An 8,390-nucleotide genomic window follows, 5' to 3' on the forward strand; every position below is an offset into this window, starting at 1 on the left:
CCAGCGTGTGACCTTAACACGACTCCGTAGATACACGCCTGAAATGACTTTATTGTAGACACGTATGGATGGTTATCACGTTTTTTTTTTTTATAAATAAAATCAAATAGCCGAATGGAAGGAAAACGAGGCGTTTGTGGAAGATGTTTGCTTTCCACGTTGGTATTTGTCCCGGTTCCAATTGATAGTAACACTTGCACTTTCTGTGGTCACAGTTGGTATTTCTTATAGTCTACTTTTCGGTTTTTATTATTTAAACCGGGTTTTAAATTCAATCGTTAGGTAATGTCTACCGATGTTACTGTTCACACGTAAAGGACCGCGCAATATGTGTTATTGAAGCGTTTTAACTATGAAACAACTATCACCAGATATAAAGTCAACCATAGTCCTTATTTTAATTGTATTTTCAGTATACCAAAACAATTGGCATGTACGCACAAATTTGAACATGGTATTTTTATATACTATGGATATAATAGAGTATATCTTTGTCCGTGTCAATTTGAAAATAGGTCTTTCAGCCCCGCAAATAGTTGAATACATTTTTGGGATTTCTATCTGAACGATCTTTTATGCATAAGTGGCAATGCTAAAAATAGCTGACCCAATTTGGAGTAACAAGATACAATAAATGCTATTTAAAATGTATTCGTCAGCCAGACAAATTTTCAAACATGATATTCTTTTTTAATAGTGTTTTTTCATAATTGTTTCATAAATTGTGACACGACTTTTTTTCTTCTTTTTTTTTTAAAGATGTTTTGTGACAAAGGATTGGCCAGCCTGCCCACTCACCACGTCCCCCAGACAACAGACAATACCTGTTATAAATATTTCCTTCAAAAAGGTCAAGTTTCAAGTCATTATCCCTTGACTAATAATTGGATATGCTTCTCCTTTGTCATCTCCCCACTTAAGAAGAAACACGTCCACCAGAACAAATAATCAAGGCTTGTTAATGAAATAAAATAGATATATTATTAATAACAATACAATATCACTGCTATAGTTTCCTTTGTTTAGCATTCAAATGCTCTTTCAAAACGGAAATCCTTAGTGTAACATAATAAATCCCAGCAATGACATTGTTAAAATGTCATTAAGCTTTGCTCACAGTTTCCCTCTCTCTTTCTCGTCTTTGACATTCAGACTAATGGCATGCTAGTGACACCCAGACAATTCATGCAGCAAATGGCCCAGGAACGAGGTTAGCTATAGGTAATCGCCCTCAAACTAGTGCCACTGAGTGTAACTCAAGACCAAGCATGTCCTCATTAAGCTATCCTATATTGACCCCGTAACTTGATAGAGGCCAAGAGCGAAACCTTGTAAAGATAGGTGTTCTGTTGTCATGACAGTTTGAAGAGAAAGCACATGAGTGCTCATTAAAGGTCCACGGGGCACAGCCACGGTGTGACATTCCTAAAAGAATGAGAGCACCGGGGTGGAAATGATGCAGTGGTGCATAAAAAAACATGAACGTATGAGCTAATAATGTTGTAAAAAGCCGTCAAATACAACATTAAATACATGTTGTGTGCATGATATCATAAAAGCTTGATGGAGAAACTGAATACAGATGGATAGATCCTGAATGGACAACATTCACTGATACATTATTCAGAATTAGTGTTTCTGGTCTTTGGTTTTCTTTTGTTATTCAAGAAAGAATCCGCCCAACAAATCCACATGTTTTTCATGTGTTTGTGTCACTGCTGTTGAAAATCCCCCATTGTGATCACTTTGAAAACCCTGAGGTGAACGTCACGACTTCACAGTAAAAATAGATGAATGACACTAGGTGGTAGCAGAGCTCTCGGGGCATGTGTGGATACTGCTCCAACCTATGTGAAGTGCCTCTCTTTTTACACTGTGTATGTAGGGAGGACACTGCTGACTGTCAGACATTCACTTGTATGATGGCTGAGTGACTGTTTTCTTCTTTCGTTGTAAGTTTTATTTCCCAAAAAATGATATTTAAAAAAATACCAGAGTATATCATGTAACTTGGTAATGGATCCATTAGTATGAGGGAAAGGTTTCGTAGTTATGGCGTATAAGAGACAGCAATAACCTGAATCATAGCCTGGAGCTGTTTCTACAATGCAATGTGGTTGTTAAGTTTAGAGTTCCACACTGAGTGAGCATAAAAGGATGAAAAAAAAATAAGATTGAAGGTTTTGTAGGATCACTACTTTATTTCAGCCTTTTGAAGTATTCCATACAAAAATAAAACAACAAGCATTGTGAAACATGTGCTTTATCTTTTATTATGTTATAGCCCCACAGAGTCAGCGTCAGATGACTTGACAGTGTGGTGTGTTGTTCCTCGGTGGATGACTTCATCTCTGCTGGCACATTGCCTGTGACAGTGAGATGGTTTAGAAATAGTTTGCCACCCTGCGAATAGACTGGATGTTGGGGTTCTCCGCCTGCCACTCCACGTGGGTGCAGTAGTTTCCTCTCTCCACGATGTACATGCGGCCGCGGTAGTTAGGCTCGTCATACAGCACCCAGCTGTTTGGGAAAATAAATGGATAACATTAAAACAACACGGCAAACAACATTATCATTACATTATTCTTCTATATTGTATTGTGATGAAGGCCAATATCTTACACATGGACATCTATGTCAAGTCTTCAACAAGCAAACAAAAAGACTACAAGTGGATGCATGTTATCCCCTCTCTTTCTCCTCTAATGTCTCCTGTTCTGTCTACAGTCTTCAGACAATAAAGGCTTCAATTCCCAAAAAAAGGAAAAATACGTTTTGGGTGAACTGACTCTTTAAAAATGTAGACATATAGTTCAATCAATTTCAATCAAAATTAAACTAGAACATTCTAACACATGTTGTTGCTTTTGTGCCCTAAGCAGATCAAATGTAACTAAATGTCCCCCTGCTGCAGAGATACTTACGCTCCATCTCCATAAACCTTGATGGAGTTGATGCAGCTCTTGGTCAGGCCTCGTGCTTGCAGGAACGGACAGTCGTCGCACAGCTCCACACACTGGCCTGAGAATTTGTCTCCCTCGAACAGCTCCATCCTGTAGTGCTCTCCATGCTGGGGAGGATAATGACAAATCCTCTCGCTGAGTTACAGTGAACATGTTCGCCTTCAACTCATTGCCAAGGTCTTCTATACAGGCACTGTATTGAGTGCACTGAAAGTTGTGCCTATTGAAATCTCAAGGTAAAATGTTCATAGAGGGCGATATGTATAGCCCTCAGTCGACAAAGTATGTCTCAAGTGCTTTTAGTGATTTTCTTTCAGCTAATCTTATCAGTATGAGCTGTTAAATCCCTTAAGCTGTTAATATGCCTCTGCACTGCAAGAGCAATTTGTGCATTATTACAAACTAAAAGAATGATTCTTTGATTTATCTGAAAAAACAGATGTGAACAAATGAGCTCACAAATATGCCAATCCGCCAGGCTTCTTTTCTTCTTCTTTTTTAACAGCCAAATATTTGTCTGTCCCTAAGGTCTCTCTCTCTCACACAAACACTCTTACCATCCTGATTGGCCTGCAGGAGCCCATGTGATCGTTATGGGCATTCCAGCGCTGGAATTCGGGGTACTCTCCATGCTCCAGAATGTACTGTTGGCCCTTGAAGTCTGGGTGGTCAAAGCAGATGTAGGCCCCGCTCTCCACACGGACAGAGTTTACCCTGTTCATGAAGCCACGGTCCTGGAAGTTGTCACAGTCGCTGCAGATCTCCAGTTTCCTCCCAGTGAAACATTTTCCCTCATAGAACACGATCTGTTTTTTTGGGGGGGGGTTTGCCACAACAATAAAGATTCAAATACTTTCCTACTAACAAATACTTGTATGGAAAATGCTGCAAATAGTCAGAAAGATGCCAATCAACATTGTTAAAAGTTGGACCAGTCAGCCACATTAATGCCTTTGAGGCTGACATTTGCTTGGGTTTCACAGGATGAAGTTTGGGAAGGCCCAACCCTTGTTGTGGTACTCACCTTTCCTGAGTACTGAGACATTTTCCACTGTTAGCTGTTCCAAACTAGTCGCACAGTCTAAGAGTTGAAAAATGTGGACGCCCAGATATATATGGCCAATAGAGAGGGTGGCGGTATCGCGAGGCAGAGGCAACAAAAGCACAACAATGGGGGGTTTAGACATTCTGCCACATGGACACTTTCCCTTACATGTGCCAATGCTGATTTTGGAGTTTGGCTCGAGGGGGTGCAAAACAATAGAGGGGAGAGAGATTTTGCTATGAGTGGGCTTTGGGAGTGATGTTGCACTGAGTTGGGGGTTGCGGAATAATATAGTGGTGGTGTCCAGACAAGGGGAGGCAAGACAGGCAAATAAACAGAAATGGAAAGTTCAAGCAGAGGTGAAAGGACATGTATGACCCAGTGCAAACAAGAAATCTGTCTTCTGATAAGCTGGGCAAGTAACTGGGAAAATGTTGAATAAACAAGGTGTGTTCCCAGTCCATGTTTGAGTTTTGATGGCTCCAGGATTAGCAGAGCAGCACAGATGTCCTACTCCAAAGCAGATTTCCTTCCAGATTTTCTTTACGGATCACTCTCAGTTGTAGTTTCTCTGATGCTGATCCAGATGAGATCCCTGGATCTTCTTAGACCTTGACCCAATGGAAATTCCCCTCAGTTGCAACATCAAAGACCACCAGTTTTAAGGCTAGGCAGGTGGAGCAGGATACAAAACAGATACAACCCTTTTTATAATATACTTCAGCACCCCCTATCTCTCTCACTCTCTAGGGGCATAGAATGTACATAAAACACACAATTTGAAACTTGAAGAAAGTACAACAAGCTTTTGCATTTACACTACAGCGCAGTCAAACAAAGCAACACGTATAGTGTAAAACATTTGTCTTAGGTGTGTAGATTTAAGAGAATGGAATTGGACTTCAGTAAAATCGAATCGAGGTACATTTGTTTTCTGCACTAAAGGAAGTATGTTGTTCTTTTTGTGCTAAATTTACTTTATGTGTATGACAGCTGAGGGAGAGAGTTCCAGTCTTTCAGTCTCTTTCATTAGTTTGTGCTAGTTCAAGTCAATTCAGGCTTTGTTTACGAGTCAATTCATGAGTCTTGAGCCAAGGTTAGTCAAAGAGCACTGAGATAAAGGTATTACACCTTATCGGTCATAGACGTACTCCACCTGAAGCAAACATACTGTACCTTTCATTAATATCCTTTTAAGGTTTTAAATCCAGCTAATATAAATCTTTATCTGAGTCAGTGACAAACACATATATTAATATCTGCAAAAGCCTCATCAATTACGTATATACTGTATTGTGGACAAAGGGTGGCCAGCTCTTGCATAATGCAGGAATCTGAGTATTGCAACCTCTGAACACAGTGTACCCAGGGCGAGTGAGGAGCTGAGCATAATAGACTTATCAGAGAAACACCACTTAGCGGGACGTTACCATGACGGCTCAAAGTATGAACGGGTATAAAAAGAGGGAAGGAAAGGTGAACACATCTCAGTCACTGGCAGAAACGGAGACAGACTAACCAGCAAGGTATGAACACATGAAACAATATTTAATTTGTAACTCCAACCTTCCATTCTTTTTTAAAATATGTTTTATTAACAATGAATTTCAAATCAATATTAGTTAGACTTTTTTTGCAGATATCAATATTACTGTGCATGCATAAAATAGTATTTTATGATAAAAATCATGAGATAATCACATCTAAAAGTAGACTCAAGAGTCTCACAGTTTCACGCCATGGAATCTGTAGTGCTGGAAGTATTGTGCGTTGTGTATGGTATATAATCAAATCTGTGCTTTGTCTCTCATAGGCTGCAGTGTATGACAGAACGATGAAGTTGTTGGTCTTAGCTTTAGCTGTCACCCTGCTGTTTGCAGCTGGTGAGTCATGTCACTGATTCTCCACTGAATGAACACAACCTTTGCTGCTGTGCAACGGGGACGTCTGCTTCCTCTTTTCGTCTTTACTGTAGAGGAACACAATATCAGCAGACTTCTCCGGCAATCGAAGACATGCTCTTCATTTTGCAGCAGATTCTGGGAATCTTTTCTAAGAAATTCATCTGTGTGAGCACAGCATGATCGTATGTGGCTTCATGCAGACCTCTAACACCTAAATAGATTAAATCTGACTAATAATTTGCAATAGTTCCTGGAGAGATTCCGACAGAAAACACACTATGATCAGGCCACAGAGGCAGAAACACAATGACTGCTTTAATGTCTTTTTTTTGTGTTTTTTCAGGTGAAGCCCTGAACTGCCACCGGTGTATCTCCAAAGAAGCTGGAGGAACCTGTGAGCTCACTGTCGAGACCTGCAAGCCAGAGAAGAATGTCTGCGCTGCTGTCCAATTCCTCAGTGCACCATGTGAGTTTCTCTACATACTCAAGCTATTCTATCACTAACAAACACTGATTACCACACGCAAATATGAATATTATCTTTGCTGTAAATTATAGTCAAGTAACAGGAGAAGTTCATTGAATAAAAACGTGTGCATGCATGGGACCAAAACTAAGGTCACGGCCTGAAAAATGTGTAAAGAAAAAAAAATAGCTTGAGACCTCGAAACAGTACCAGGCATCGTAACATTTAGTAGAAAGTCAGCTTCGTGTCAAAAAATTAAAACCGTTTGTGAATCATGTCAATATGTCAAATACTGACTCTACTTTTCTTAAATCCTTTTCCTTTTTTTTTTATCCTTTCCTAGATGGCCAAAAGCAGAAATGCATGGCTCTGTCAGAGTGCATAATGCTGAGGATGAATGCTTACATCGACATCAAGTGCTGTACAGAAGACATGTGCAACACCTTCTAAAATGGCAATGAATTGGAGTATATTTGAGGCGCATACGCATGTGTGAATTCAAAGCTAAATTTGCTGTCAATCCTTTCCTTTGACGAATAAAAGCAGTTTGACAAAGAGTGAGGGACTGTTCTCATTCTTATCTCTTCGGAAGGTTTCTTTTTGACAGCCACATCAAGTAGCGTACTAAAAAAACACCAGGAGTTAAGAGGATCCACGTTCAGGCAAGAGTTTCATTTTCAGCAGGTTGGGTTGTTGTAATGGTCTTTTCTTTAGCGTCCAAAACAAAAAGGTACTCAGACAACTTCAGCTCATTCAGAGCACATGCTGCTACTGCAAGTTCTCAGGACTTTGTACTGACCTTTGACCTCATTCCTTACTTTTAATATTGATTAAAGTTTGATCAGATTTGAATAACAGTGAGCAAACTGTCGCCAGATCCAGATTTTAATATTGCTAAAATCCTGATTGTTGCGCAAGTACCTCTAACATAACCAGTAACATACTCAGTGTATTTTATCCTTATAAGGTTGTGCATCTGCTGTATTTATTAGTCTTTTCATTGACTTTATCCCTTCTGTTAAGCAATTTTAATTATATTTCAAAGGTAACGAAATAAACTTGCTTTGCCTCCTGGGTGACAAAAATCTTACCCATCAGCCAGTGAAAAAACCACACTCAACCCTGCTTTACATAACCACTTTTTGCTTTAATGATTACAATCAAAAACATTTGTACAACATTTTCAACATTAGAAAATGGATGCAGATTTTTTTGGGCTGACAGTAACCGCTATGAAAACTGAGGGACGGAGAAGTGGGTACTGCGTGGAGATTAAGTAGAAAAAGAGCTGAATATATTAGAGGGACCAAACAGCTGGTGATGCATCAGAAGAAACGTCTGCGATAACGTATCCATTTTCAGAGCGTATGCATGGCAGACATGACATTTCTCTTATCTCTTGTTGTTTAAAACAGAGAAGGACTCGTTGCCTATATGGAAGCTGCGTAATGAGAAGCTAAGATGCATCAAGCCATTACTATCTCTGACCTTAGTTACAGTAGTCGTTATAACCGAGCACAGGAAAACATTTGTTTCTGATACACCCAAGTTCTGTGTTTTGCATCGGAGCCGAGCACAGAGATGGAGGAGGGGTGGATTGTGGGAAATAGAAGACCGCCACTCATCCTTTTTTTTTTTTTTTTTTTTTTAAAATCAAACACACAAAGAAAAATGAGGATGACAAAAGGGAATAGGAATTACTGATAAATAACAGTGGAATCAGAGCCATAAATAGACAGTATTGGATATTTAAGACCCTGGAGGGGTGGAGTCAGCTGAGGTGGAGGAGAACTGGCAGCTAGCCTTCAAGTAACGGGATATCCCAGTGCAGTGTCCTGTGTGTTGATTGGGCGGCTCTACATCATGGAGCAGGACGTTTTTCCTGGCTGCACGCCACCGTCCATCTTCTCTGCCTCCAGGATCATCCTGCGGAAAACTTCCACGGCTGTCTGAAAGCACGAACACACACACACACACACACACACACACACACACACACACACACACACACA

The 8,390-nt window shown here is 40.0% G+C and overlaps 3 protein-coding genes across 3 annotated transcripts in view; 1 reads left to right on the forward strand and 2 right to left on the reverse strand.

The window, feature by feature from the left end:
* Window positions 1-2,186: 2,186 nt before the first annotated feature.
* LOC116393270 (gamma-crystallin N-A) lies at window positions 2,187-4,041 on the reverse strand. The gene is made up of 4 exons (XM_031865445.1): window positions 3,988-4,041; window positions 3,521-3,769; window positions 2,925-3,070; window positions 2,187-2,520 (listed from the first exon to the last, which is right to left on the reverse strand). Exons 1-4 carry the CDS (start codon window positions 4,006-4,008, stop codon window positions 2,385-2,387), a joined length of 552 nt encoding a protein of 183 aa, XP_031721305.1. The 5' UTR covers window positions 4,009-4,041; the 3' UTR covers window positions 2,187-2,384.
* A 1,427-nt stretch (window positions 4,042-5,468) lies between these two features.
* Window positions 5,469-6,939, forward strand: ly97.3 (lymphocyte antigen 97, tandem duplicate 3). The gene is made up of 4 exons (XM_031865463.1): window positions 5,469-5,534; window positions 5,822-5,891; window positions 6,256-6,378; window positions 6,722-6,939. The coding sequence occupies exons 2-4, from the start codon at window positions 5,843-5,845 to the stop codon at window positions 6,826-6,828; spliced, it is 279 nt and encodes a 92-aa protein (XP_031721323.1). The 5' UTR covers window positions 5,469-5,534; window positions 5,822-5,842; the 3' UTR covers window positions 6,829-6,939.
* A 1,066-nt stretch (window positions 6,940-8,005) lies between these two features.
* rheb (Ras homolog, mTORC1 binding) overlaps window positions 8,006-8,390 on the reverse strand; it is a 5,266-nt gene continuing 4,881 nt past the window's right edge. Inside the window, exon 8 of the mRNA XM_031865462.1 lies at window positions 8,006-8,327. Coding sequence (XP_031721322.1) covers window positions 8,235-8,327 — 93 coding nt within the window. The 3' untranslated portion in view covers window positions 8,006-8,234. The remainder of the gene's footprint in view (window positions 8,328-8,390) is intronic.

This window comes from Anarrhichthys ocellatus, unplaced genomic scaffold (assembly GCF_004355925.1).
Source record: "Anarrhichthys ocellatus isolate YVR2014 unplaced genomic scaffold, GSC_Weel_1.0 scaffold32, whole genome shotgun sequence".
Taxonomy (NCBI): Eukaryota; Metazoa; Chordata; class Actinopteri; order Perciformes; family Anarhichadidae; genus Anarrhichthys; species Anarrhichthys ocellatus.

What these genes read in the sequence shown, in the direction of transcription:
- LOC116393270 (XM_031865445.1), bottom strand. Translation starts at nt 4,008, where the DNA reads ATGTCTCAGTACTCAGGAAAG. An exon ending in CCTGCAGGCCAATCAGGATG is followed by an intron (nt 3,071 to 3,520) that starts GTAAGAGTGTTT and finishes TATCCTCCCCAG; the next exon opens with CATGGAGAGCACTACAGGAT. An exon ending in AAGGTTTATGGAGATGGAGC is followed by an intron (nt 2,521 to 2,924) that starts GTAAGTATCTCT and finishes TTTCCCAAACAG; the next exon opens with CTGGGTGCTGTATGACGAGC.
- ly97.3 (XM_031865463.1), top strand. Translation starts at nt 5,843, where the DNA reads ATGAAGTTGTTGGTCTTAGCTTTAGCTGTCACCCTGCTGTTTGCAGCT. An exon ending in CACCCTGCTGTTTGCAGCTG is followed by an intron (nt 5,892 to 6,255) that starts GTGAGTCATGTC and finishes GTGTTTTTTCAG; the next exon opens with GTGAAGCCCTGAACTGCCAC. An exon ending in CCAATTCCTCAGTGCACCAT is followed by an intron (nt 6,379 to 6,721) that starts GTGAGTTTCTCT and finishes ATCCTTTCCTAG; the next exon opens with ATGGCCAAAAGCAGAAATGC.